General features: G+C 32.7%; 6 protein-coding genes across 11 annotated transcripts; 3 read left to right on the top strand and 3 right to left on the bottom strand.

Annotated features, from left to right (window-relative positions):
• Window positions 1-1,632: 1,632 nt before the first annotated feature.
• Window positions 1,633-3,873, bottom strand: eEF1gamma (elongation factor 1-gamma). Its single transcript, XM_015932832.3, has 9 exons — window positions 3,755-3,873; window positions 3,451-3,582; window positions 3,169-3,375; window positions 2,961-3,104; window positions 2,763-2,898; window positions 2,525-2,699; window positions 2,225-2,394; window positions 2,035-2,159; window positions 1,633-1,822 (listed from the first exon to the last, which is right to left on the bottom strand). The coding sequence occupies exons 1-9, from the start codon at window positions 3,761-3,763 to the stop codon at window positions 1,670-1,672; spliced, it is 1,251 nt and encodes a 416-aa protein (XP_015788318.2). The 5' UTR covers window positions 3,764-3,873; the 3' UTR covers window positions 1,633-1,669.
• A 509-nt stretch (window positions 3,874-4,382) lies between these two features.
• Window positions 4,383-9,495, bottom strand: PolA1 (DNA polymerase alpha catalytic subunit). The gene is made up of 4 exons (XM_015932783.3): window positions 9,088-9,495; window positions 5,004-8,935; window positions 4,845-4,941; window positions 4,383-4,762 (listed from the first exon to the last, which is right to left on the bottom strand). Exons 1-4 carry the CDS (start codon window positions 9,104-9,106, stop codon window positions 4,602-4,604), a joined length of 4,209 nt encoding a protein of 1,402 aa, XP_015788269.2. The 5' UTR covers window positions 9,107-9,495; the 3' UTR covers window positions 4,383-4,601.
• An 11-nt stretch (window positions 9,496-9,506) lies between these two features.
• LOC107365281 (uncharacterized) lies at window positions 9,507-15,368 on the bottom strand. Of its 4 annotated transcripts, none has more exons than XM_015932764.3 (8): window positions 15,179-15,368; window positions 14,764-14,869; window positions 13,352-13,545; window positions 12,898-13,057; window positions 12,623-12,732; window positions 12,439-12,514; window positions 10,651-12,358; window positions 9,507-10,561 (listed from the first exon to the last, which is right to left on the bottom strand). In XM_015932764.3, exons 3-8 carry the CDS (start codon window positions 13,394-13,396, stop codon window positions 10,297-10,299), a joined length of 2,364 nt encoding a protein of 787 aa, XP_015788250.2. In that variant the 5' UTR covers window positions 13,397-13,545; window positions 14,764-14,869; window positions 15,179-15,368; the 3' UTR covers window positions 9,507-10,296. The 4 variants fall into 4 exon arrangements, with proteins under 4 accessions (XP_015788250.2, XP_089124942.1, XP_015788251.2 ...); XM_089268816.1 differs by having other exon boundaries at window positions 14,764-14,866; window positions 15,179-15,307; XM_015932765.3 differs by lacking the exons at window positions 14,764-14,869; window positions 15,179-15,368 and adding an exon at window positions 14,112-14,431.
• Window positions 15,369-15,415: 47 nt separating this feature from the next.
• LOC107365283 (uncharacterized) lies at window positions 15,416-18,070 on the top strand. 2 transcript variants are annotated; one of them, XM_089268817.1, is made up of 4 exons: window positions 15,416-15,477; window positions 15,721-15,824; window positions 15,955-16,883; window positions 17,531-18,070. In XM_089268817.1, the coding sequence occupies exons 1-3, from the start codon at window positions 15,456-15,458 to the stop codon at window positions 16,867-16,869; spliced, it is 1,041 nt and encodes a 346-aa protein (XP_089124943.1). In that variant the 5' UTR covers window positions 15,416-15,455; the 3' UTR covers window positions 16,870-16,883; window positions 17,531-18,070. The 2 variants fall into 2 exon arrangements, with proteins under 2 accessions (XP_089124943.1, XP_015788252.1); XM_015932766.3 differs by lacking the exon at window positions 17,531-18,070 and having other exon boundaries at window positions 15,955-16,961.
• Window positions 18,071-19,371: 1,301 nt separating this feature from the next.
• On the top strand, window positions 19,372-20,524 carry Pgls (6-phosphogluconolactonase). The gene is made up of 3 exons (XM_015932795.3): window positions 19,372-19,926; window positions 20,047-20,187; window positions 20,287-20,524. The coding sequence occupies exons 1-3, from the start codon at window positions 19,456-19,458 to the stop codon at window positions 20,413-20,415; spliced, it is 741 nt and encodes a 246-aa protein (XP_015788281.2). The 5' UTR covers window positions 19,372-19,455; the 3' UTR covers window positions 20,416-20,524.
• Window positions 20,525-22,641: 2,117 nt separating this feature from the next.
• LOC107365314 (uncharacterized) lies at window positions 22,642-27,068 on the top strand. Of its 2 annotated transcripts, none has more exons than XM_015932797.3 (4): window positions 22,642-22,761; window positions 24,966-25,059; window positions 26,235-26,414; window positions 26,543-27,068. In XM_015932797.3, exons 2-4 carry the CDS (start codon window positions 25,003-25,005, stop codon window positions 26,777-26,779), a joined length of 474 nt encoding a protein of 157 aa, XP_015788283.1. In that variant the 5' UTR covers window positions 22,642-22,761; window positions 24,966-25,002; the 3' UTR covers window positions 26,780-27,068. The 2 variants fall into 2 exon arrangements, with proteins under 2 accessions (XP_015788283.1, XP_089124945.1); XM_089268819.1 differs by having other exon boundaries at window positions 22,642-22,831.
• Window positions 27,069-27,157: the final 89 nt, after the last annotated feature.

Genomic DNA, 27,157 nt, shown 5'->3' with positions numbered 1-27,157 from the left:
CGATAAAGTTTCAAATTTGACCTCGATTTCATCTAAAACTGTCGATAAGAGACATTTTTAATAGAACTAATCGATTCAGTTTTTATGCGCCTGAAAATTCCCAAAGTCCCAACTCTTTCAACTCAAGAATTTGCCGACATTCCTTGCATTTTCATGTCCTTTCAAACTCGCTATAATGATTGTAATGATTGCGATTCTCGAAATATTGTGGCTAAAAATTCATCAAGAGAACTGTGGTTAAATTGTTAAAACTTTTCGCGTTTAATAAAATTTATGTGCGTTAAACGCTCGTTTGAATTTAAGTTTCCGTTATTTTCTAGTAGCAAAAAGATTCCCCAATCCAAACTCGACCCTTTAACACTCACAATTGTTAATCAACTTGACCAATTATTTAACAACTGAGCTAGTGGTTGAATTAAATTTATGAAATGTATTGTATAAGCAGACATTGATGACTTTTGCTTGAATGAAAATTATTGCGTTAAATGCAAGAAAAGCAAATAGGCAAACGATTCTGCTAGCTCCCTCTTTTGTTGCTCCTTTTAACTTCTTATCTCAAGCTCTCATTGTCGTGCTATCTCTTGCTACACTATTAGTAAGGGTTAAGTTAACAAAATTGGAGATTTTTTGGGACCGGCTTTTTTCCACCACATTTTCAAACAATTTTTAAAAGACTTTTAAAAGATTTGATCACTTTTACACCATCTAACACATCCATTATTAATCGGATCCCCTATTACCCAAAAGTGGTCAACAATTTGGTGTATTTGGATGGTGGACAATTTTGTTGAGAAGAGTTTCTTTAAAAAGTGATGATGTTTGATTTGGTTGATTTGGTGGTTGTGTTAAATTGGGTGGTGGACAGTATGTTGGACAATACGTGGACAAGTCTGAACCTTTTTTGTCAACTTAACCTTGATTACTAGTGCACAGCATTTCTCGATCAAGTAGTCAAGTAGTCTCGCAATCCAAGTAAAGACTGAAGGCTGAAAAAATTGTTAAAAAAATCGAAATTTAATAATTTATTAGATCATTTACGTAGGGTGAAGAAATTATATTAATTGAGAAAGGATGTTGAGGTTGGTACTGATGATGTGTGAAATAATTATATTAGAAGTGATGATCGTCAAAATACTGAGGTTACTGTAGTCTGGCCCTTTCTTGTTAACTTAACCCTGATTACTAGTGTATCCATTTTCAATTTAACCATTTTTACCTTTCTAGGCAAATAAAATGTGTAGCAAAACTTGTTAATAATCAAAATAAAATTTAGAAATACAGTTCAAATAATACACTGTATTTCTAGATGTCTTGAAACGATTCATAAGTAACGTCTACAGTTACTCAAACGGCTTGGTTGAAATTTTTGGTAAATGATTTTCGATTTAGAGCATATGAATAAGCCTCACTTGAATATAGATTTTAAGACTGATATGAAGAACATAAAAATTACTCAACATGACTCAAGGGAAATAAAACTTCGCATTGAAAATCTACACAAGTTACACCTACCATCTAATAATTGAGACGGAAACACGAAATCATTAGAAGTTTATCTTAAAATAACATATCATTGCTTTTTGAAATCTAAGCAAGCTATTACTCTAGCAAAATAATTGAATAGAAACAGAATCCAAGTTAAAAGTATTTATTAGATGAAAGTAGAAATTTATTTGAATATTTTTCCTTGATTGAACTTCTTGCCATCGAAGTCTCCTTCCCAGCTGAAGTACTCTTTAACCTTCTTTTTAGTATCATCGGAGTTGGGGTCCAATTTTACCCAGTTATACGATTCGTAATCAATTTGCCAGTCAGGTGAAAGCTGAATGAGATAAAACAATACGATGAGAAAAGGAAAGCAAAAAATAAAACATTATACAGCTAACATGACTTAATTAAACTGCTAACTTTCATAGAAAACTTGTATTTATTCAAGATTTAATGCATCTCCTAATGAAAATAGTAGAGCTATGGAATTAGCAGTCTAATTAAGTGAGAACTGTAGGAAACCGACTCAAAGAAATTACTAAATACCTTGAAAGCAAGATCTTGACCACGCCAAACCCAAACTCCTGAGATAGAGCTTTTGTTATCTTCACCGAAGAGAATCATACTACCAAAGGCACATTTTCGCATTTTATCTAATCGTTGGAACATTCCTAAATTGAAGATGATGGATACGTAAGTAATCAAAGATTCAAAATGAGAAAAATTTACAAAATACCTGTGATTAGATTGCAGCTCATGAAAACTAGAGTAAGCTCTTCAGGGTACTTGTATTCACAAGACCAGATTGAGTAATTATCTTTGTCGAACTTTTCCCAAAAATAAGGGATGGATTTATCCTCGGGATTGTTTGAATAAAATCTCTTGAAGTCATCCATATCGAAATTACTGGAAAAGATAAGAATATGATGAGATTAACATAAAAATGATTCTTGTTAAGATTTCTTTTGATAATGATGCTTCTAAATCAAAAAATGATTGAAATTCATCATAAAATTAAATGTCAACCGAGTCTTACCCTTTAGGTAATTCAGCCCATGGGTCTTTAGTTTTTTCTTGTGGGAAACCGAGATCATCTCCGTCATCTTCAGGTTCAGCTTCCTTCTTCTTTTCTTTCTTCTCCTGTTTAGGCTTTTCTTCCTTCTTCTTTTCGGCCTTCTTTTCCTCTTTTTTTTCTACTTTCTTGGGGGCAGCTAAAATTAAAAGTTCCATAAAAAACTGATACTAAGCTTTATGCTTGATTAATAATAACTTACCACCTTCTTTGAAGGTTGGAGTTGATTCACAAAGAACAATTTCACCTAAAACTTGCTTAAATTGAGGTTGATTTACCAAAGTATTGAACCAACGTTGAACATTAGCGTATTCATCTCGAAATTTAGCATCCACAATCTAAAATATGAATTTTAGCATTAAAACGAAATCTTCTTGAGGTTTAAAGATCTGAATCTTACATTTTCATAAAGTGGGAGAAGGATTGAAAGCACAGTAACATCAGCTAAGGTTATTCGTTCGCCAACCAAATAAGTGCGGGTTGAAAGATATTTGTTCAAAGCAGTTAAAGCTGATTTAACTTCTGATTTAGCTCGTTCAACAGACTGTTGAGTAAAATATTACATTAAAATTAGAATCCCAAAGAAACTTTCAAGTAAATTAACATACAGGCCGAGAAGCTTCAATGAATCCAAGAGTTGGGTACATCCATGTGGCAACAGATTGATACAAATCATTGTCAGACCAATCTATCCATTGTTCGATTTCTACCCTATTTTTATCATCGGCTCCTTTAAGTTGAGCGTTGGCAACTTGAATAGCAGCAGCATTACTACCAAATACAAATGAGCCATCAGCAAGCTCAAGAGTAGGAAGCTAAATAAATGTAAATATTCATTTTAAATTTACAGTTCTAAAGAAAAGGTTATTTTGAAATAGTGATAAACATACCTTTTGGATTGGGACAGACTTAGGAAGCTGTTTAAGTGAAGCAGTTTCAACTAATTCAACTTTAGATCCTGAGTATTGGCTAGCAATGAGAACTTTCTTGACCCGAAAGTCATTGGAATTTCCATAAAGCTTCTGAAAATAAATGAAAAATATGAGAAATCAACAACCGGAACGATATAAAATGTTACATATTGAAATGTAAGTAAAATAGAAGCATGGATTTAAATGGTTAAAAGAAAACGGTTAATACTGAAAAAAGCTGGAGGACCAGAAAAATATTAATTCAAATTCATCCAAAACATACCTGAGACATTTTGGTCAGTTACAAGTTGAATGGTAAACTAATTAAATGAAGCAAGAAGAACAATCAATTAATTTAATAAGGGATTATAGTTTACTGATCAACTCAAGTAATCAACCTAAAATTTGCCAACGCCGGTCAACGGAAGTAGTTGGAACAAATGGAAAAAATTGTGTGATGTAAGAGGGGGCCGTTACCTCATTGCAACCAATTCATTGCATAAAGAAAGTCTCTCTTTTCAATGATTCAACTTGTATTTTCATTATTCATCAGCAAATGTCAATGGATAATCCAATCATTTAAATTGTCGGTAGATAAAAGTAAATTTATTAAAAAACTGAATCTCAAGCAGTGGGTCAGTTACCCAATTAATAATCCATAGCTTTAGTTTACTGGCGGTTAATTATCAGGTAATAATAATAGGTTACTCAAGTTTTCCATAATTTTAAATTAAGTGATAACAATTGAGACTGATTTAAAAAACTGAATTGCTTGAAATAAATGTACTGAGTGTTAGATCAGAATTTTTTACTCTTGATTCGTCCTTTAAGCCGTGTTTTTTATTCCATATTTAAACCCATTGCCTTTTAGTCTTAATTCAATCATTGGCAATGATTGATTGAAAAATCAATTTGACGTGATATTTAAAGATTTATTGAAACATTAAATTTTCTTTTGAAAAATTTTATACACAAATAGAGAAAGTTTTGGGTTTTAAAAGGTGGATGAGCATTAAAAATGCAGTAGGAATTATATGATGATTATTACAATGTCATAAGAATAAAAAGCATAATTAAGGAATGCCTGGATTCTTAGAGTCTGGGGGAAGAAATCAATAAATACAAAGAAATCATTTTTTAATTTGCTTTTTAACACAGGTGAAAATCTGATTGTGGAACATAAAAGTGAGATTGACGTCGGTATAACTCATGGTGTAACGGACATTATGGACATGTTGCCAAAGAATTCTGTACAATTTTGTACAAGAGGCACTTTTAGCATCTAGCTCACCTAAAATAACAATAAGAAATATTAAATAAATTAGTTTCAGTGAATTAAACAAATTGGAATAAACATTTGAAAAAAAACTTACTTCTTTCAGATGCACTAGATAATGAATTTAAAGCGGTATCACGGTCAAGAAGAGTTTCATAAAATAAAAGTTGCTGATGGAGTTGACGATCTGTAATCTGTAAAAGTAAAAATTGATTAGTCAATAGATGAATTAATCTCAAAAGAAAATAATATTTACCTTTTGATCCATATCTTCATGGCAATATGGACATTCTAAACCTTTATCACTTCTTCTATCACGGTAATAACCCCAACAACTTCTAGTTTGGAAGTTACAGCGACAACAAATCACCCAACACTTCTGATGTTCATCCAAAAGACTCCTTAATATGTTGATGAAATGATTGATTATTCGATTTTCATAAACTTCTAATGTTAGATCAATATTACAATGAGGACAGCGAGCAAGACTTAAGTTGATTCGTTTTTTAGTAACTGAATCAAGCCTGAAGGCGTCTCTAAATTCAATTATCTTAGCACATTTATCATTAGGACATGGAATCTTAAATGAATTACATCCATCAAATTTCATATCATCACTCAAAGGAATATCATTTTCTAATTCATCACGGGAGCTACGATGAATAGAATTTGATTCGATTCCCATGACTTCAGCCATGATATGAGAGTCAGTTCCTTCGATGGGTTCACAAAGACGAGAAATGGTTGGAAGAATTTGTTGGCTTATATAATAATTGGGATCAATCTTGAGAGAAGGTCTCTCTTTAAGCTCTTCGGGATGGAAAGCTCTTTGGGTTGCGGGTAAACTAGCAAAATCAGGATTACTTTCGTCAATACAAATAACGTATTGCACACAATCTCCAGCTCGCAATTTCCTTTCTAGTTTTTCATCTGCATTTCGTCGAAGTGCGACATTGACATGTATCAAACTTTTCTTATCTGCGTAATCTTCTGGATTTTTAGTTAAAGATTTGGTTATTTCAAAATCTTTGAGTTGCTCAGGAGTGAATATTCCGGCTTTAATGAAATCTGACCAAAATTTCAACCTGTCGTGTATGGCATCGACAATATCTTGACTTGATTTGCCAGAGAGGATTTCATCCAGTATTATTCCACCGACTTTTCTAGCGATTAGAGACCAATCACGACGAACAATATCCAATCCTTTCATTTCTCGAGTTGTCTTGATCGAGTTACGATCACGGGAAATAGAAATAGCTGCATATTTCTTTTTCTTCAATAATAACATTGGACGATAAACTCCATCAATACCAATCTCAAGTAGACGATAAATTTTGTTAATTTCAGCTTGAATTTTACGACCAGTTTTCATTACTTCATCGTAATCACTACAACTAGTGTTGATCATAATTGAATCGGTGTCACCATAAATAACCTCCAGTCCCATTGTTTCAACTAAATTTTTAGTATGCATCAAAATCTCTCGTCCCTTAAAAGTAATTAAAGCAGCAAGTGGTTTTGCGTAAAAACGAGCATTGGAAAAACCAAGACAACCATACATAGAGTTCGCAGTAAGTTTGAGAGCCTGCTGTTTGATGTCCAATTGATCTTGTACATCTTGTGCTTTCTCTTGTAACATAAGTCTTTTAACCTCTCTTCTGCCTTCTACAAGTTTTTTAATTTCTGTAGGTAAAATACCACAGGCTTTATCGGCATCAGGGACTTCAGGTATTTCATCACCATTTTCATCGATCTTGACGCGATTTCTGTTGACTGTGGTGAAGCATATATTATACTCTTGAATAATTGAGGGATACAACGAGTTGAAATCCATAAGCAAGATATACGAATCATAAAAGCCAGTTTTCGGATCTAAAACTAATCCACCAGCATAAGCAGCCTTCTTTTTACCACCTTTAGCAGCTTCAGTTCCATCTTCATTTTGTCCTAATGGAACAACTTCATCGTTGGATTTGTTGTCATTGTATTTTGGGATCACTTTGTCAGGTAAAATGAAGTTTTTCTCGTAAAAAGCATGAAGTAAAAGATATTCGTTTCTTTCAGCTCTTCCACCCATTAAAGTTCTCGAAAATAGATTACCAGCGATTTTAGTTATTTGCATAGCCAAAGGTAGAGCGCTCAACTCATACATTATACTCATGATGAATCTATTATCAGCTAATAAAGCGTTGACGTAACTGAAAAGATTTTTAACGCTACCATATGCTTCGGAAATAGACGAAGGACCCAAAAGGCGTTCTTTTTTCAAAACTTGGACAATTAGTTCATCCAAATCATAACTTTTAGCTTTGATAAATTCTTTGGCCATTATTTTAACGTCACAAACCAAACGTCCAGATGTAACTGCCATTTTATCCTTTTGTGATTTAAGGGCTTTAATTGAGCTTCTTCTAAGACGGCCTAAACGAGACCAATTGATTTTATCATTGTAATGGGTTTGACGATTTAGAATAATGTTGATATCAAAGGCAGAATCATGGCCGACTAAAACATCAGGATCAAGTCTACCCAAGTTTACGAGGAATTGGTTCAGCATAAATTGTTCATTATCATATCCCTTGATTAGATTTTCATGACCTTTGACAAATTTACGAGCAGCTTTTTTGAATTCAGGAAGTAGATTAATACCCGAAGGTGAGGTAATTAAACAACAGCTTTGGTCAAGATCCAATGGACTAGAGGGAGTACCACCATCAATTTGATAATCTTTTTTAACAAAACACGAAATGGCGATAATTTGGTTTAAATAGGTTCTCACATTTAAAGATGCAATCATTAAAGGTGGGATGGTGACATCATCAATATCAACTGTGATATTTTTAAAAGAGTAGTCCATCGTAAACTCCTTTTTACACCACGAAACAGGGACATTTACAGGGTGGAGATTTTTCACTCTAATCCAACCAGGACCTCGAAGATTAACCTCGATTATTAACCGTTCTAAAGGTGTTTGAGAAGTACCAAATACTTTGGAGAACGTTGAACCTTTCAAATCAGCTGGAAGTTGAGGATAATTTGATCCATAGATTACTTCTAGGTAATCAGCTTGATATGGTACATCAGGCTGGTCAAATGAATAAAATTTTGTAACCTTTCGACTCTTGAAATTTTTAATCCGATGATTTGGGGCGATTACATCAGTAAATTCTTTGTGTACTTCAGAAACTGGAATTCGACTGTCTCCTTTCATGGCTGGAAGCAGATAAACTTTTCTTTCGATCTTTTCAATAATCAAACAGCAACTCTGGTAATCACATGAAGTCTTTGCATTCGACTTAGCCTTTATCTTGCCAAATATATAGACTCTTCCGTGGAAAGGACCGAGATCTTCGTAAGCATCTAACCAGTACATCTTTAAATGAGTAATTCCATCTTTATCAACAAAAACAGCTAAATCTTTATCACCAGTTACAGTTGTAGCTTCTTCGTCAGCAATACCCTGTAGACCAAATGTCCAAGATTCCTGTCCACCAAAATCAAACGATGCATCAGGAACATCATCATCGTTTTCTAAATCATTAACTGGATCTTCAAGAATACTTTTATTCTCTTCTTGGTGAAAAGAATCAAAATCGATTTTTGCTTTCTTAACTTCAGAACCATTAACTTTAGCCTTAACTGAAGCTGGCGAATTTTCCTGTTCAAGTTTTCTTTTTTGAGATGGACTGCATGATAACTCCAATGGCTTAAGTAGTGAAGCTCTACGACTTGATTGTGGTGTATTATTTTTGGAGCCAAACATACCTTTTAAACGTTTGGATGTTGAAGCTAATACCTCATATGCGTCATCATTGTCTTGGTCTTCTGGTTGAGTCTCTTCGACTTTAACTTGCAAAAGGTTTGATGGTTTAGGCGGTTTTATTTTCTTTACTTTGTTCTTCTCTTGAGAGTCCTCTTCTTCCTCTTCATATTCATCTGATTCACTATCGTACTGTCGTTTCCCTTTCTTCCCGTTAGTAGCTTGACCAAAATATTTCTTTATACTAGGTGTATCATCAACCACGAAATCATCATCTGAAAAATCTTCTTCAGCTCCTTCTACGAAAAGATTTTCCTCTTCTTTCATGTTATACTTGTCTTCAGCAATACCTTTCCGGACTCTAGACAATTTGTCCAAAGCAGCCTTGACAGCGGATTTTTTACCTTCCACTTCAAGTTTAGTTCGACCTGTTAAAGAAAATGGAGAACAAAAACCAAAGATTAGGCAAAAACAATAACATGGAAAACAAGGTCTTGCCAAAACACAACATTTCCCAAATGTTAAGAAAACATTTTTACACTTTTACATTATAGACACATGAAAAATATGTTTAACTTACGTGCTGATCGAACTTCCATGCTTGTAAATAGTAATTTAAAACACAATTAAAAGAAAAACACCAATAAAATTAATTAATAAATTACCAAGCAAACTTAAAACCTAATAAATGGAGGTATGTTTACAAAAGACGAGTTTGGGCGCCTTTTCTCCTAAACAAGCGGGATCAAAGATTGTCTCCTAAAGTGAGTTTGGCGCAATATCTTCTCAGTAAAGCGCTTTTTTTAAACAATTCTAGGTTTTTTAAATCGATCGCTCGATTAACCAATTAGCGATTGCTTAATAATTAGGCTTGCTATTAATATTTGTTCAATTAAATCCATCTCTTAATGAAACAGATAAACACAATTTATAATATTTAAAATAAAACAGAGAGAAATTCAAGCTTTGAAATAAAATAAGCAAATGTGAAGATTTTAGTTTATGTTCAACTATTAAACTTTATTTATTAATAATGATGATGATGATGATTCATTATTATCTCAAATGTAAGACAGTTTAACTTTTAGATTATTGGTTTAATAGTGAATAGGAATTGATTCTGACGAGCCAAGCATGAAAATTTAGTAATGTTTAGTCTTCACTTTACTTCTTGCAATAAAGTGCAGTTTTTTTGTCAAAGATTGTGTCAAAATTTTAAAAACATGATTTGACTTTCACTTTGATTATTATTTTTTCCATTCTTTTTCTTCTTCGGTCAAGTTAATTTGAGAAGAGAAAACAAAATACTCTTTCTTTCTTTTGATTAGAAAGAGCAAGGAAATAGTGTGAATATAAAAGTAAGGAATCAAAGAATATTTGAAGAAAGAGAAGCGATTAAAGGGAACGTAAAGTCTTTCTCAAGGGAAAGGTAGAAATGGATCAAATGGATCATCAATTGAGAAAACATTTTTTGTACCATTTAAGAGGGAAAAGTAAGAACATAAATATATATGTATAGATGCAATCGTAACTTAATTACCAACGTATACAAAGAGTTAATAAAAGTAACATTTTTCTTCCAAAACAGATCTGGAACAATCAAAATGAACAAACTACAGAGTTGGAAACTGTCCTTTTGCTTTCAAGAAATATTTAAGTTGGCTTCATGGATATTCCTGAATCGCTAAATGTAGCTTCGCTTGTTCCCTCCAAATCCTCATGCTTTGTCTGATTTGTGGTGATTTCATTGAAATGGGTTGAGTCAATTCTATTGGCTTAGTAATTAAGCTTATTGTTCTTCCAACAAGAGAGCTGGTCTTTTCCTTTGTAATCGGAAAATGTGAGCATAAATTTTAAGAGCAGGTCCTAATTTGAGCTTGAACCCAGTAATAACATCCTTCCGACTAAGAAGAAGTAAACTTTTACCATCGATTTGATGTTCTGAAAAGTTTTCAGCAGCATCTGGGAAACCAATGAATTTGATGAAATTGTGAACATCTTCAACTGTCCAAATATTAGTCTCGGCAGGCAACAAGCTTTCAGCTTTACATGCTCTGAAAGTATAAAAAAAATAATTAATCGTTAGTCATAATACTTGGATTAATAAATGAATTTATCGACAACGTTTAAATGATAATCATACCTTTCGAAAAGAACTAGTTTAAGTCTTTTAGCACCATTTGAGTCTTTTAATAGTCGAGCAGTTTCTTCAGTTAGTTCTACTGGTTTGCTCAATATAAATCCTGTACCTTGAATTTCACTAGCGTCTTTTTTGGATACAGTGACTTTTGGCGGAACAGGAGGCTGCATTCCATCAGACTTATTTCCATTTCCTAGATCATTCAAGGAAAGTAATGCATTTCCTCTTGTTGGACCATTGGCTTTAAGAACATTCATGGGATTACGATTATTTTCAGACCGCTCTTCTGACATCCTTCTATTTTCATTTGACGATTGTTGTTTTTCGTCTTTATCTTTCACCTCTTTAGATCTGACCATATTATTTTCCCTCTCAGGCTCAACTTTATGTCTAATTATTCTAGGCCTATCTATATACTTGTCTTTTACCTCTTTAACTAATGGTTTTTCGGTAAAAGAATCTATCATATCTACATCAGGTAGATCAATGCTACTTCGATTATCATTTACGACTTGATTAACTCTCATGGGACGCTTAGAGCTAACTAATTCAATATTCATTGGCCGTTTTGTGCTCACTGATTCAATGCTCATTTCACGCCTAGAATTGATTGAATCAATGCTAAGAGGGCGTTCAATTCGCTTGGCCCCAGTTGAATCAATGGTTATCGGGCGTTCAGGTCTCTTAGGTCCAATCGTTTCAATGCTCATAGGACGATCAGGTCGCTTGGAACCAGTCGAGTCAGTATTTATGGGACGATCAGGTCGCTTGGCACCTATTGAACCCATGCTCAAAGGACGTTCTGGCGTTTTAGAGTTGGCTGATTCAATGCTTATAGGACGTTCAAGTCTCTTTGAACTAGTTGAATCGATACTTGGAGAGCGTTCATTATGCCTTTTAGCGTCAATATTCATAGGTCGCTTGGAACTCATCCGATCAATACTTGCGGGACGTTCAGGCCTTTTTGCAAATGGATCATCAATTTCAAGGAGTTTTGTGCTAACTGCCTCAATGGGCATAGAACGTTTAACAACCGTTGAATCCATGCTCATGGAGCGCTCTGGTCGTTTAGAGCCTGCTGAGTCAATGTTTATGGGACATCCAGGTTTCTTTGGACCAATTTGATCAATATTCGCAGGACGCTCAGGTCGTTTGGAACTCATCGGATCTATGCTTGCAGGACGTTGAGGCGTTTTCACAGAATTAATATCATCACTTCCAGGTTTAGGTTTAGGTGGGGGTTCCACATGACGGGGTCTGATGACCCATCTTGTAAATGACCTTTTAACTGTTTGAATATTCATTGGGCGTTCAGGTTGATCTGTTTTCTCTGTCTTTTCTTGACGCTCTGGTGTTTCTGTTTTTTCTTGTCTTCTAGAACTATTAGAATTGGCATTCACAGAACGCTCAGGTCTTTCTGAGCGTGTCGGACGTTCAGTTTGATCTGAACGTAAGGATCGCTCATTATTTGAAGTTTTTTCATTGTTACTGGGCTTCTGTTTTTCAGTTATCAACTCTTTTTTAACACTTAACGAGGCTCTTGATGTTGATGGTGTGGATGATGATGATGAAGGATGAGAAGTTGTTATATCGGGTGATTTATCTTCAGAGTGACTTTTATTAAGAGTTTTCGCAACTCTATTTTGACGAAAACCATGGAACCGTGATATTGGTAACTGGGGTTTTTTACATTGTAGACAAATCCATTTTCCTATGAAAAAAATATCAAGTTTAGTAATTTTACATTGATCATCATGCAAAATGTAAAATAAAAATGGAATAAAAGCTCACCTCCCGAAGATGAAATAGATCTTATACATTCATAATGATAGGACAAATCACACGTTCGGCAAAATATGAGCTCGCTCTGAAAAATAGAAGAGTTGATGCAGGGTTAGATAAATAATAAAATCTGCTAACAGACAGCAGTAATTTCCATGTTTGATAAGTTGATATATATAATTCGTATAATTACCTGGTCAACTCCAGACTCATCACATTCGTAACAGTGTCTACAATTAAGGCACAGCCATAAAGATTTTATATATTTTACATTCAGTTGAGCTCTAATACAGCTTGCATGAGCTTTAAGAAGAAGCGCACAAAAGAAAGGGAAAAAAATAAACAACAAGTTTGAATGATTAGTAATTAGTGGTTAGTTTAATATTGGAAAGGGTATAAATGGAATGATCAGGTTTCGCTTTGACAAAACCATGATCAATATTATATTCACAATTTAAAATAAAATACCTTGGACAGGGCATTTTCTGCATGTAATAGAATCTCTTCTAGAGCCACTTGGTAAACCATCTTGGCAAATGTCACATCGAACATCGGATTGTGCTTCTTTCCCATGTAAACCAAGATTAGAAGGATCCAAAAAATCAGGGCCTAAAGATTTTTTAATTTTCTGTCAAAAAATAAGATAAAAGTAAGAATGAGAACAAATAAACAACCAAGCATGATAAATTAGTGGTATAACAGTCAGATGTGATCGACTAAAGTAGAAGATTTGGGTAATTTCATTTCTAACATAGTAAAAACAGTTTGGATCTATGAAAATTTATTCCTGTGATACTAAATGGTGAAAACAGAGAATTTTAAACACACTAATAATAAGTAATTGGATTACAATTTATGAAATTAATAGTTAATATAAGGTATAACAGCAAAAAGAAAGAAACAAAACAAAATTAACACTTACCTTTCTTGTACTTTGCCTGGCTCTCTGAAGACCACTTTGCTTCATTTTTGTTTTCTTCACTGTTGTTTACAAGTATTTTAAGTAAAATAATGGATAAAATTAAACTTAAATCTTTAAATTGTGGTTACAACAGTTCACAATTGTAATTATGAAGAATGAACGTAGCTTATTGAAGATTAAAAGCGATCAAGTACCTGTAACATGATAAAAAAGCAAGGAAAAGAAAGACAAAATAAGAGTGAGTTGAGTGTGTTAGGATGAAAACCAGCAAGATACTGACAATGTGTAGTTAAGAAGAGGAAAGAGAAACCTCGGTCACAAGGAGAACAAAACAGATTGGTTAGTTTTTGATTGAAATGAAATAAATTAAACATTGGAATTGTTTCAGTATTGAAGAATCATAACTATACACATTACTTCAACAAATTAATTGAAAACTGTACAACTAGATATGGAATGAAACAGAATTTAAATAAATTTGTTAGAAGCCGTGCATTTTAGGTTGAATTCAAACCCAAAAACCAAAGTCTCCGCATGGTTATTTAGCGGTAGAGAAGCCATCAAGACTACAAATATTAGGGACAAATTTGGGTAAAAATGAAGTGGCCTGATGTTTGGATTATTCATAAATCTATTTTATTCTATCGATGATGCTGAATTTACTAATGTTGCTACTGATCAACAGAATGGTAAATTGTATGGAATAGGTGACAAATAGTTGAAAAGTATGAGTTTTGGAGATTTACTTGTTAATACTCACGTAATTACAAATATCTAAATTTATAGAATGATCAATTCAGAATTAGCTTCATTAGATTATTGAGAGCACAAAATTGAAGAGATTTTAATGGACTGTAATGGAATAGATTGAGATTAAATGAAATTGAAATGAGAAAAGCTAGCTTGATCCAGAAGAATGCAGGTCAATGAGAAAACAAATGTTTGTAAACAGATGATACATGATTTGATTAGGTTTGAATCGTTATTTCTTAATAATAAAAATTTGAAGGATGCCTACATTAAAAGAAATACATACAATTTAGGAAATATGGTGAGCCTAACAATAATGGTAAAAATAATGAATGAATAAATGGAATGATGAAGATAGTATTGGGAAAGATGGCTGATACTGGTGATGACTGTGGTATTAATGCTAGTTGATAATTATTTTAGATACTTGCTCATAAGTGTTGAAAAGCCAAATTAGAAATTAGAATAAATGTAAAAGAAAAAAATACAATTGGTTAATAAATTCAAAATTGTACATTTTTCCTCCATAAAAATTTCAGTTAATTTGGAGAGCTAAAGGAAGAAAAGTAGCCAAAATTATTCAACTTTCTCGTCCTATTTCATTATTAATAGTGATTAGGGGTCATATTTATATTCAATAGTCAAAGATACAATTAACTTACCCAAAATGTGGAGGTAATGAAATTAATCAAGACCAATTAAAGAGATTATGACCAGCAAAAATCAGCTCACAAACGATTGTTAAACCAAGAAACCAGCATAAGGCTACTGCATACAGAAATGAAACAAGCAGACAAAACACGGTTTACAAAAAAAAACCCAATAAACAATTAACTGCCGAGCACAGTAAAACTCTTAAATCTTTGGCTCAGTGGTCTATGTTATGTTAACGATAGGTTAATCTATGGTAATATTCACTAATTTTTAAAGTAAATTACTGAATTAAGTGAAAAAATGTAATCATCTACCAATTGTTTTAGAAACAAACATTTCACTTGAAAACAACTCATCGAGCTCACAAATGTTAATAGTATCTTGAGGTAGGGTCTAAATGTATAGCCATAAAAATGGACTTACCTTTTCTTTCAATTAGAATTTAAAAGAAAATTAAAATGTTTAAGATAAAGGTTACGTTGATTAAATTGTAAATTGGTTAACAAAATGATAGTCAATATTTAATCGAATTAACGGGTAAAAAAAGCAGACAAAATCAACTGAAAATAAGAGAAAAGCTGATCGCAATAACATACGGTCCCTCATGATCTATCTGTCAGCCAAAATAATTTCAAATGATTTTTTGTTTTAAATTGTGGTTGTTTAGGTCTGTGTCTATTTAATAAGCTTTTTAGGTATAATGTCTTGTGGAAATCATGAAAGTAAGTATTCGATTTAATTACTGATTTACTTATCCTCTATTATGAGCATTTATTCTGATTCTATTCATTCGTTAATGTTTATCTCTAATGTTACTAACCAGCCAACCACTCGTTTGTCAAAACATATTCCCAATCTGTCCTTTTAATTTCTAATTTTTTATTGGCCTAACACTAATTAATAACACTTATGCTAAAATAATGCTGTATAATCTAATATTGTTTTATTTTCCTTTATTTTTTCAGTTTCAGACTACATTTTCGACCTTCCAATGAAGATATCCAGCAGTTATATGCCCAAGTATTTTCACATTGAAATTCCGGAGATATTATCAATAGATGAAGATGAGGTTAGTCGAAATAATTTTCTCTATGCGTTCCTTCAATGGTGACTAATATTCATCTTATCTCTTTCCCTACTCTTTTTATATGCTTGGCTTTCTTTGGCTCATGTATGGAAACATCGCATCGTTATCACAGGATGCTTATGATTTTAAAATTGAAAAGGAAGCTATCAACATGGCCGAGGTTGCAGAAGAGGATAAGATTAGAGAAACAGAAAGATTACTCCAATCTGGACAGCTCAAAGACTTCACCAAGCTAAAAAGCTTCGATGATGATCCATCAATGGACCAGACAAGTAGTATTTCACCAATTTTACCAGGGTCACCATGTTTATCAATACTACCTGCTGTCCCAATTAATGGAATTGTGTCAAGCTTACCGCCTCAACCTGCAGTAAATACTATTTCTCCTCCTGTACCACAGCCTCCACCACTACCAGCACCGCCAACAGTGTCTGTAACTCTATCAACATCTTTACCTGGACAATTGTCTTTACCAATTCAGGGGTCCATTCCGTCTCATCCTCCATATCCAATCACAAATATCACGAGTGCTATTGCCAACAGCATTACATCAAATGTAATTAATTGTTCAAATGATAACATGAATAATGTTACCAACAACATCGCTCATGGCTCATCTTCTGCAGCAGTAGCCGCAGCATCATCCTCAACATCTACAACAACAAATCCTATTCCAGTCAACAGCGATTTTATAATAGATACTGATGTAATATATAGTTTTAAGATGGTGGATCAAAATAGTATGAAGTGTAATAATGATGTAAATAACGCGATAATCTCGAGGAGAAACTCTGTGCCTACCAGTTTGTGCACATTTCAAGACAATTTAGGCATTTTACGGCCCATGCCTTCTCAATTCAGATGTGATTCTAGTAAATCAAATAAGTCTAAGCAACAAGAGTTTATTCCAAAGACTAGAATCGATCCTGCAGATTTTGAGAGCTCAAGCTCTAGTCCATTTGATGATGCTCTTCTAAGGGCCATTGATGATAAACAAGAACTTAATCATGTCTTTCAACATTATTAATAACAATTCCATTTGTAAGATATTAAACCCTCATATTAAACCAATTATGGTATATTTATGTTTACCCTAAAATACACCAACACTCGCTTTAATCTAAGAAGTATCCTCATTTCATACCAATCTTTGAATACATAATATGTAATTCCATTTATGTTTTATCATTTTAATCATGTGACGTTTCATTAGTCATCTTAGCTTTTCATTACCTCGTCATTAGGACAAATTGATAAAAGAATTCATAAAACTAGTGATAAATATTTCGAGGCCAACCAGCTCAATTCAAATTTGTACTGATATCAAGGAGCTGCCCTTCAGTTGTTAATGAAACAGAAAAATCTACTCTATATTAATCAATATTTTCTCAGTTTTTTAATTTTATTCAATCCATCTGATGATAATAGACATTTCTCATCTCAACTCAATCAACTTGCTTCACAATGATCTAACCAATCAGTTTATTACCATTTAAAATGTTGTTAATCTTAACTGTGATATTGACATTGAATAGTCACTCATTTCATTTTTCAGATTAAAAATCTCTCAAATTGACTGCACTCAATAACTTTTGTTAAAATAATAATATCTCGAGAACGAAATCAAATCAAGTAATATTTATAAAAAATTTAATCTTAACTTTATTTTTGTTGGAATTACTAAACAGATTAACAAGACGAGCAACTTCGCCCTCTGCTAAAACCAAGAATAAAATCAAGAATCATCTCAACAATTGCATGAAAAGCAGCTTCACCCAATCGTCCTAAAAACAAATCAGCCGCATTGATTACAGCCTTTGGTGGGTCAGTTCGAAATTCATGGAAAAATTGTCGGATTCGAGCGAAAAAACCTTCTTGCCGTTCACTGGTCATTAAATTGGTATCACCATCCTTGATCCACGGAATCCAATGCAGATCATTAGTTGGAAGCGATGGCAATTGCCTGTGCAATTCAGCTGATTGTGGCAGTTGTGAGAGTTTGTTTGTTATCCAATGATTTTGAAACGATGTTAAATTGGATGTTAACTTTGGCGTTGTAGCAAACATTGAACAGTGGACACAATCAAGCAAACTCCACAGGATCAAAATTAAGCAAAAGATGTTGATGATTTTTCCAGACATTTTTTACACCAAATATCAATATAACTGGATTAAACAAATATTTAAAAAACAGTCTTGGTCTAAATAAATCGAGAAGTGTCTCTAAACATTATAATTGCTGACAAAATTTACAATTTGAAGACGATGTGTTGATAACGATCAACTAATCAAATTTGTTGCTGACATTGCCTTGAACTTGAATTTTCACCTTCAAGAGTTACTAAATTGTCACGTTAGGTTGTGGTTGGAGCAAATTTTATTTGACAAAAGAGGTAATTTAATAAAGTCTCAATTAGTAGTGCAGAACAATTTCGGAGCCGCAATTAAAGAAAGATTAATGCTATTAATGGACGTCCCAGTGTGATTCGCTTTCTCTCGCCTTTACATAAAAAAGCTAAAACATAATTTCTTCAAGCTTTTACCATCAAAATCATGGTTAAGCGCAATAACTAAAAAAGTGACTAAATCCTTTATTATTTAACACTTCTCGAATGCAATTTTCAGGATTGATAAATATTGAATGATTTAAATCAGATTTAATTGATTCATTCACACCTTTTGTTAGAGGTCCTGGACTAATCTGGTTAACTAGGCTCTATCAGTAAAAGGCATTGTACTCAACGTTTTTTGTTAATTTTAACAATACGAAAGATGCTCACTGTAAACAATACAAATTTTTTTGTTAACTTTGCTAATAGGATTCAACTTTCAATTGTCATAATGATCAATGGATAGTCGTTGATTACCTGTGCACCCGTTCGCTTCGTAATCAAGAAATATTTCAGTTTCTTACAAATTATTTAAGCTAATTTTAAATTTTCCATAAACTGTGCATGTTTAATACTTGCCATTACTCAAACCCATTCCTATTGAGAGCAAGGAATTAGCAATTTGTTAGTCTGACAAATGTGAGTAGGAACCCAGATTAGATAGTTATAAAATATACATATTAGAATTGGTAATTTGGGTGCATTGGAATTAGAATGGATTGAATGTTTGTTTTCAGATTTAGTACGTTCAAAATTCACCATAGAAGGTCATTATTTTATCTTATCTGAGGACTTCACCCATTGACACAAAGAAGCATATTTCGTTCCTGTAACTTATCTTAATTCAGTCTATACACAGAATAACAATAGTAATCAAGCTAATAAAGCAGATGCTGAGAGTCCAAAGTGTGAAAATATTAGTAGATCAACTTAAGTGTATGAATAATATGATTTTTTTACAAAATACTTTATAATTAACAATGAAAATTGAAAAAAGCTGCAAAATTTAAAATTTACCGACTATTAAATTATTGCATAGTTTGACGATAGATGTCATTATAAATGAGCTTAAAACTTGTTTACATGTTGTATCACCAATAAACATGTTAATTTAATACAAACTGGTAAACAATTGTTCTTCACTTTAGTAATTAGACAGGTCTATTTAATCAAGTTTCCGTGTCTATTATTGATTTAACACATTCCAACTAATTGCTCGATAAATGACCATGAAGACGATTAAAGTATTGCCGACTCTGGATGTTGTTAATAGTGAATTAAGACAGATTATTCAAGAAACTTATGACAACTGTAAAAAACGGTTGTTTACAATCGGTCTTTCTGGTGGTTCAGTGATCACTTGTTTAACAACTGTCTTACCTACTCTTCAGGTTAACTGGAAAAAAGTCAGATTCTTCTTCTGTGATGAAAGAATAGTTCCTTTTGACGATCCTGAATCTACATTTGGCTGTTATTGGAAAGCTCTGGAGGGAGTTATACCCATTGAAAAGGACCAATTTATCGAAATCGATCCGACTTTGGATGGTGATGAAGTGGCCAAAAAATATGTTCAAAGAATTGGTGCAACAGCGAATGTTGATCGCGCTGGATTTCCAGTTTTTAATCTCTTACTTTTAGGAATGGGTCCAGATGGTCATACAGCATCGTTATTCCCAAATCACAAGGCATTAGAGGTTGGTTAGCTGATAGTCGCAGTCCTGATTTCTTGATCAAACTCTATTATTCAGCGAAGACAATAATACAGTTTTTAATTAATTTGAAGGCACTAAATTGTTTTTCTATTCTTTATTTAGGAAACCAAAGAATGGGTTACTTACATTGATGACTCGCCTAAGCCTCCACCAAAACGAATAACACTGACTCTTCCTGTTATCAATAATGCTGAGACGGTTATTTTCGTTTCCACAGGAGCGTCAAAAGCTGAAATTTTGAAAGTAAATTCAATTTTTTAACCAAATTTAAGTACATTACATATTTTAGTAGAATCGTATTTGTAACCAAATTGTAATCTTGATCAACTTTTTCAATTTCAGAAAATAATTGTCGAAGGAGAAGATTATCCAGCCGGAAGAGTAAACCCTAAAAAAGGAGAATTATTTTGGTTGCTTGATAAAGCTGCTGGCTCGCTACTCCCGGCAGAAATGGGTGGCTCGGTGGTGTAGTGGTTATAATTGTCCATAACTTACATATTCCTTATTCAAATCAATTTAATTTTGGATGATTTTTCTAATTTTAAACTACGGGCTTCTCGGATTAAACTGTGTTTATGAATTAGTCCTTACTCTGGATTGTGCTTTTTTCAAGCTCGACTGTTACATTTCAATACATTACCTGTTGCATATTTAATATTTAGATTTCTATTCAGCTCATCTATAAGCAAATTGAAGTTATGATTTATTTTTGGTAGCAAGCAAGGAAGTCAATTTATATCTGATTTCCTTGCGACATTTATGGGTAACATAATAATTAGTTGAAGCGAGATGCTGCTAAATGAAGATAACTTATCTTTTTTCAAGTATTTGTTATGCAGGACGTTTTATATCTTTCAGACTTTTACCAGTCATAACTAAGGAACTATTGATACTGTAAACCTGAACCATGAGACTCGTCCAATTGAAGGATCTCTTATTGAAGTTCATCACTCACTTATTTAACCTCTAACTGACAATTGAAGGTCAATATTAAAACGGTTGTTTCAAGTTGGCACTAAGAAGATACAGCGAACAGCTCTAGTTTCTCTAATACCCATTCGTTCAAGTTGATGTTTAAAAGTTAGAACAGTGTCCACGGCAGGAGTTATCGATTTACAGCAAACATCGCCAGTCTAAAGATAAAATACACGTTAATGCATAGACTCAACATCTACTTCTCTTTGCTCAATCATCTAATTGTTATAAAAAATATTGGAGGCCATTGAGAAGAAACTATCGTTATTAAATTGATCATTAATATAATACAATGAGGAATATTATCCAGTTTGATGAGTGATTCCCTGGTTGTTCAATGTCTAATGGATCATTAAGTTTTCAACATTGCCCATTAAGAGAAGGGAGATTCAATGATGTTATATCTGATTTCCATTGTTTTTTCCTCGTTTCTGTTGTGACCCATTTCAACCAGCTAGACTTTATATCTTTAATCATTGATGGACCAAACGCATGGCCACGCGGGTTGTTTGCTACCAATCTGGAATGAAATACGGAAATCAAAAGATACTGATCAAAGAACCTGTCAAGAGGATATTGGAAAATAGTAAAGTTAAATATAAATGGACAACTGGAGATGACAAAACCACAAATTGTACAACCTAATTCAATGGCAACTAAACCAAAGAAGCAAGAGTAACCTGTGAAAATGTTAATTCCCATTAGGTGTGGGTCATCGTTATTGCACGTTAAAGCTTTAAGCTGTCAAAAAATCAAGTTAAACTAATCATGTTTTTTTGTCCCATTAGATGAGCATGAATGGTGGTCTCTTTAGATTCTGGAAAGAGAGATAATTTTTCCTAAAAAAAGAACTCGAATGGATGACAAAGAAAATTAGGATTTCCCTTTGAACCAAGTATAAAAGCTAAAGAAGGAGGAGAATAAAAAAGATGATCATGATGATGAAGATGGCAAAAAAAGAGGAAAAGGTTATTACCATAGGCAGAGTTTAATTAAATTTAGAACTGTATTTGAAAACTATTGCATTGGAAGCAGGACAAAAAAGCAATATGGATGATATTGGAGGATAAGAAAGATCTGTAAAGAACAACTTGGAATTATTTTTAACCTGCAACCTCTCCCATTTATCTTCCTCTTCATGATCGCTCTTCCCATTCACAGAATGGTGAAAAATAAAGAACAGTCCACAGGAAAATGCTGGTTCCATCAACATTTCCATGCGAGTTGATTAACTTGATAAACATTATAACATGGATCCATTTTGAACTCACCTTGACTTCATTTGTCTTCCAGTGAATTATGCAGATGATGATAACCATAAAAAAAGAAGGAATAAATCTTTCAATCTTTTTTTTAAAGGATAACTTATTTTTATACCAAACATTATTTCCTCATTTCATTATTATGGTTATTACCTTTTACTTTAATTAGTTAATTGAATTTTCCAGCCTTTCCTGAATGTTGAATCTACAAATGGACGCAAAAATAATTTTGATTATTTTAATCATTTCAATTTTTCCCATCCAAAGCCATTTACAGAGTCTATTTGCTCAATTTCAATGTTTTAATTGAAAAGCAAAAAAAGCAGCTTCTGTTGATTTAATTGAATTTAAAAATTCAACTCCCAAACAGCAATCATTTTAATCAATCCAATAGCTCAACGATATTTGTCATCTCTTACTGATAATAACCAAGGCAACTTGATTATCATTGAATGCACATTTTCAAATTGAACCCAAAATCTTAACGTTTCTTTAATCAACCAAATTATTGTAAAATTGACTTTCAATTAAAACAAGAGTGAATCAACAATCAGTGTTAGGAAAACCATTCAATTACAAGGTAAGCTGGACAATAAAACAACCCAAAATTGAACCCAAATCTAACCCAAAGAAATGGCCATTTTGAGAAGGTAAACAAATCTCATTAATCATTGATTGATGTTGCCTTAATCATTACTAAATTATAATAGACTCGTCATTTAATCAGACGATGATCATTTCGCCTAACAATTGCAATTTATCATGCTTTGAGTTCCTATGAACATCCGTGGATAAAGTCTTTCAACTTGCAAGTAAACAATGTGAAGACAACTATCATAGTCAAGGCAAACATGTTTTTGCCTCTTTTTGTTGTTTTCAATTAGGTCATCATCATTATCATCACCATAATCTTCGTCATCATGTTGTTGCTAAGTTAGAAGCAAAAAATTCTAGTTTTTTTGTCTTCTTTCCTAGCAAGATCAAGGAGTAAACAATAATTTACAAAAAGCTTTGAATGAACGTCTTGCAAATGTGTGTTTACCATTGATAACTGCAACAGTTTTTATCTTGCTCAAGGTTTTAAACTGTTAACTTGACTAACAATTTAACTCGTTAATCACTTTTACCACAGTGAAAATCATCTTTCACTCCATGCTATTTCAATGAGTGTATGAGACTGTTTGTGAGTGTTTTGTTTTGCTCCAAAAATCTATCTTTGGATAAGATTCTGATTCTGGTTCAATACAGTCAATTATCTTAATCCAACTTTAATTTTGCTTTTAATTCATATTCCCATGATAAAACCTTCAAATGCTTTTAAACCTTCAATTCAATCCTAACCTTCTAAACCCTTTTTTTAATGCAATATACAAACGAATCGCCAGTTTTCTTAAAAGTAAACAAAATGACCTTACGCTATGGTTAGTTAATCAAATCTCAAGGTAGATAAAAGCCATTTAATTGTAATCATTAGGTTAACACGAGAAAAGCTTTCATGACTATTAAACTGAATTTGCTTTTGGATAAAAAACAATGGACCTTAAAAAGGAGTTGTTAACCTTAACATTGGACTAACCAAAGCAAAGTTAATGTTTACAAGTGAAAGCAATTAAAATGGATTAATAAACGTTCTCATCGTTAATTTAGATGGTCAATCCGGTCGATCAATTGAATAATTGTTTCCTTGCCTTTCCTTCAATTGTTGTTCAATTGAAAAAGGTATAAGAGTGAAGAAGATTCAACCTTAATTTACAGGTATAAATGTATTGCATTTCAATGTGCGTGAGAGTAAAATATACAGAATAGAGGAAAATGTAATGACATCAGAAAAATGATGATAATCATGTTAATAATCATTTTACTTGCATGTCAAGGCGGGAATCAGATGTAACATTGATTATGATCTGAAAGATAAACTGAAAACAATTTTTTAATCAAAAATATTCTCAAATTTCTCAAGGTAAGACAATTTGTACGAAACATAAATGGTAAACTTGAAAGCGATTGTTGAAATTTAACAATGTAACACTTTTTCATCAAACCATTGCAACTTGATGATGTTTAGGAATATCATGATCAACAATATCTTCATGCTGATTACAACAATTATTGAAGCAACACCCTGGGATTGTTGGTCAATTGTTAGATTAAGAAACTGTTAACAGATTTTACCTTTTTTTTTTGATTCGATTAATCATGAAACTTGTTCAGGCCTGTGAGTTCGTTAATCCAATTCAAGGCAAACAACAATGAGAAACTATGAAAACAATAAACCATAAAAATGACCAAAAATCTGGTTATTTTAAGCGCTAAATATGAATCTTCCATATTTTCTGGTAATTCTTGTCAAAGGCCATTAAGAATCCAAGTTGACTGTTGACATTTTATGATTATTTATCAAGCTAATCGGTTAAATCATTTAGGACATCAACTGTGGGAGTCTAATCATAATCTTGGTTGACTATTGAAAAATATGTTAAAAGAGGTTGCCTATTATTTAACAGGCAAATGTTGGAAGAAAGAGAAATGACGATCATGATGATAATGATGATGATGATAAAAGTGAGAGTAGGCTGAGTGAGAAACTGCATGAATCTTTGTCTTCATCATTGGGTTAACAGCAACAAGGCAATCAACTTGGAGCCAAATCATTTCATTATTTGGGTTTCTCTGCTCACAACCAGAATTGTGTTTAACAAGTTAACCAGAAAGCTTATCCTGTTTACAGTTTTTTTTTGTTTCTCATCTAAATCTTTCATTAAACCTTTTCTTAATCTTCTTTAGTTAATTAATTGCTAATTGTGCTTACAATCAATCAAAAATGCCAAGTGCTTCTAAACGCGTTAATGGATATGGTTTAATGGGACTGCTCATTGCAGTGAGTATCATTTTTTTGTTTTCTTATTTTCTGTGTCAACCGATTCTTGCGTTTGATTGATCAGTTTTTGGATCTTTTTTCAATCATTTATTGATTGATTGTAATTGTGATTAACCTTGGATTCAACTACAGCCAGAAATTGGTTAAAACGCTAAAAAATGACACCAAACATGACAATTAGCGAATCGCTTGAGAGTCAATTCACTTCACTTGTTTTCATCAGGTTTTGACTAATTTTTAAGGGTTCATCCAGCCATTAATCGTTAATTTTTACCTTGATCATTGCGATCATTAACGGTGTTTAACAATGACCTAATGATGACAGAGAGAAGCCTTTCACTCACCAACCCAACTAGTTAAGCATTAGTAACTTAATCTTTTGTCATCAATTGTAAAATGAAAAAAAGTTGTTTTTCATAAAATGATGAATTTGTTCAGCCTTGATGAGAAATGAATTTTCAAGAGCTTTTGTTAATAATGAAACAATTGAATATCCCATGAAATAAAAGAGTATATTTCTGCTTGAATTGACTCAACTACTATTAGTAATATTAACATTGAGGTTACCAGTAAATTTACTTGTCAATTGTGGTGACAAAAATTATTAAAATATCATGAGAATAACTTTTAAGTAAATTGTAACAAAAATAATACCCAATAATTATGATGACAATTATCAAGGCGTCAACTCAATTTGAAATAATTGTTAACCTAAACCATTACTTAACTTATTTGGTTATAATAGTCGCCATTAAAACTACTGTTGAACAATTCCTACGCAAAATTGAAATGATCATGAAAACAATAAAAGATGAAATAATAACGTTCAAGAATAAAATTGAAGCCCAAATTACTTACAATTAAAGCAATTTATTTTATAAAAATGATAAACATAAATAGCAATTTTTACATAAAAAAGGCTGTAATATGTTTTGACTTTGATGCAGCAAAAGGGACTTTGTTAGGTTGAGAAACTCTAGACTTTCGGCTTAACCCAAAGAGTAACTCTCTATCTTACTCTTTGGGTTAACTAGACTCAAGCTGAGCAAGAATCGGATGAAAACAAAAGTGAAGATGAAATGAATTTTCTCATCCTTTCCATCATGTTTAAGCTACGTAATACATGGTACAATCGATTTCAATATTAATGTTTCCTGTGTTTTTGTTTTCAACAGGTTTTCGGTGGAGTTTGTTTCTACTTGGTTAAATCAAAGGAAGGATGTCTTGGTCTTGAAGACTACGATAAGGTTCAAGCTTTTCACATAGTTGGCCTCATCACGGGTTTGGTCCTTTTCATTCTTGGAGTCCTCAACTTTGCTGGTGTAATACATGACATTGTAGTCCTCTTTTACATTGTAAGTCCATTTTCTTCTTTTCGCTTCGAATTAAAGCTTTTTCAAGCTTTCCAAGCTTTTATAACAAGTTAGTGTGAAACAAAACTGACAACTGTGAGTAAAATTATCTTAATTTTTTTCTTTATTAGGCTGTTCTTGGTATATTGGTTGCTGGTGGAATCATGGTTTACACTTCGGTGCTGATATTTAATATGCCATGTAACCTCAGTGTAGATGGAGCCTTTAAATCATTGAAAAGTCTTGTTGACAATAAGCGTCACAACATTTTCTTGGCTGAAGATGGAAACATGATTGCTGTTTTCATTCTCGACATTTTGTCCGCTTTAATGCTTTTCTCTGCCTCTGGAAGCTTTTACCGAGGTTAAACTATTCTCATTGAGCTTTTCAAAGCATTCATCTATCATCTATCTTTACCAATCTTTTAACTCGCAAATAACTTGTAATATTGCTAAACGAAAATCAAATTTCAAGCCAAACCTAAAAATGACATAACATGTACTTTTATTCACCAGTAAAACAAACAAATCATCATTTCTTTATCAGTTTCCAGTTTTCACATTGTAAATGTATCTTATGCTTATTTACATTAATATTCAAATGTGAAACAAATTGAAGTGACTGTTGACAAGATAAAACATTACATTTTAATATAAACTTGAGTTTATTTCATTTTTTCAATGTTTGTACCAACAACCAATCAATAATCTAGAATAGTCATTAGAATGAGTTTGTCAAAACAAATA

The sequence above is a fragment of the Tetranychus urticae genome, chromosome 3 (genome assembly GCF_039701765.1).
Source record: "Tetranychus urticae isolate SD_2017Ah chromosome 3, NJAU_TeUrti_SD_1.0, whole genome shotgun sequence".
In the NCBI taxonomy this organism is placed as follows: domain Eukaryota; kingdom Metazoa; phylum Arthropoda; class Arachnida; order Trombidiformes; family Tetranychidae; genus Tetranychus; species Tetranychus urticae.
This window is presented reverse-complemented; position numbering and strand designations above follow the sequence as displayed.

What these genes read in the sequence shown, in the direction of transcription:
- eEF1gamma (XM_015932832.3), bottom strand. An exon ending in AGTCTGTCCCAATCCAAAAG is followed by an intron (nt 3,376 to 3,450) that starts GTATGTTTATCA and finishes ACATTTATTTAG; the next exon opens with CTTCCTACTCTTGAGCTTGC. An exon ending in TTCTCCCACTTTATGAAAAT is followed by an intron (nt 2,899 to 2,960) that starts GTAAGATTCAGA and finishes TTCATATTTTAG; the next exon opens with ATTGTGGATGCTAAATTTCG.
- PolA1 (XM_015932783.3), bottom strand. An exon ending in ATGAAGATATGGATCAAAAG is followed by an intron (nt 4,942 to 5,003) that starts GTAAATATTATT and finishes TTACTTTTACAG; the next exon opens with ATTACAGATCGTCAACTCCA. An exon ending in ATCTAGTGCATCTGAAAGAA is followed by an intron (nt 4,763 to 4,844) that starts GTAAGTTTTTTT and finishes TTGTTATTTTAG; the next exon opens with GTGAGCTAGATGCTAAAAGT.
- LOC107365281 (XM_015932764.3), bottom strand. Translation starts at nt 13,396, where the DNA reads ATGAAGCAAAGTGGTCTTCAGAGAGCCAGGCAAAGTACAAGAAAG. An exon ending in ATCTATTTCATCTTCGGGAG is followed by an intron (nt 12,359 to 12,438) that starts GTGAGCTTTTAT and finishes TTTTTTTCATAG; the next exon opens with GAAAATGGATTTGTCTACAA. An exon ending in AAACTAGTTCTTTTCGAAAG is followed by an intron (nt 10,562 to 10,650) that starts GTATGATTATCA and finishes TTATACTTTCAG; the next exon opens with AGCATGTAAAGCTGAAAGCT.
- LOC107365283 (XM_089268817.1), top strand. Translation starts at nt 15,456, where the DNA reads ATGTCTTGTGGAAATCATGAAA. An exon ending in GTCTTGTGGAAATCATGAAA is followed by an intron (nt 15,478 to 15,720) that starts GTAAGTATTCGA and finishes TTATTTTTTCAG; the next exon opens with TTTCAGACTACATTTTCGAC. An exon ending in TATCAATAGATGAAGATGAG is followed by an intron (nt 15,825 to 15,954) that starts GTTAGTCGAAAT and finishes TCGTTATCACAG; the next exon opens with GATGCTTATGATTTTAAAAT.
- Pgls (XM_015932795.3), top strand. Translation starts at nt 19,456, where the DNA reads ATGACCATGAAGACGATTAAAGTATTGCCGACTCTGGATGTTGTTAAT. An exon ending in CAAATCACAAGGCATTAGAG is followed by an intron (nt 19,927 to 20,046) that starts GTTGGTTAGCTG and finishes TTCTTTATTTAG; the next exon opens with GAAACCAAAGAATGGGTTAC. An exon ending in CAAAAGCTGAAATTTTGAAA is followed by an intron (nt 20,188 to 20,286) that starts GTAAATTCAATT and finishes TTTCAATTTCAG; the next exon opens with AAAATAATTGTCGAAGGAGA.
- LOC107365314 (XM_015932797.3), top strand. Translation starts at nt 25,003, where the DNA reads ATGCCAAGTGCTTCTAAACGCGTTAATGGATATGGTTTAATGGGACTG. An exon ending in TAATGGGACTGCTCATTGCA is followed by an intron (nt 25,060 to 26,234) that starts GTGAGTATCATT and finishes TGTTTTCAACAG; the next exon opens with GTTTTCGGTGGAGTTTGTTT. An exon ending in TTGTAGTCCTCTTTTACATT is followed by an intron (nt 26,415 to 26,542) that starts GTAAGTCCATTT and finishes TTTCTTTATTAG; the next exon opens with GCTGTTCTTGGTATATTGGT.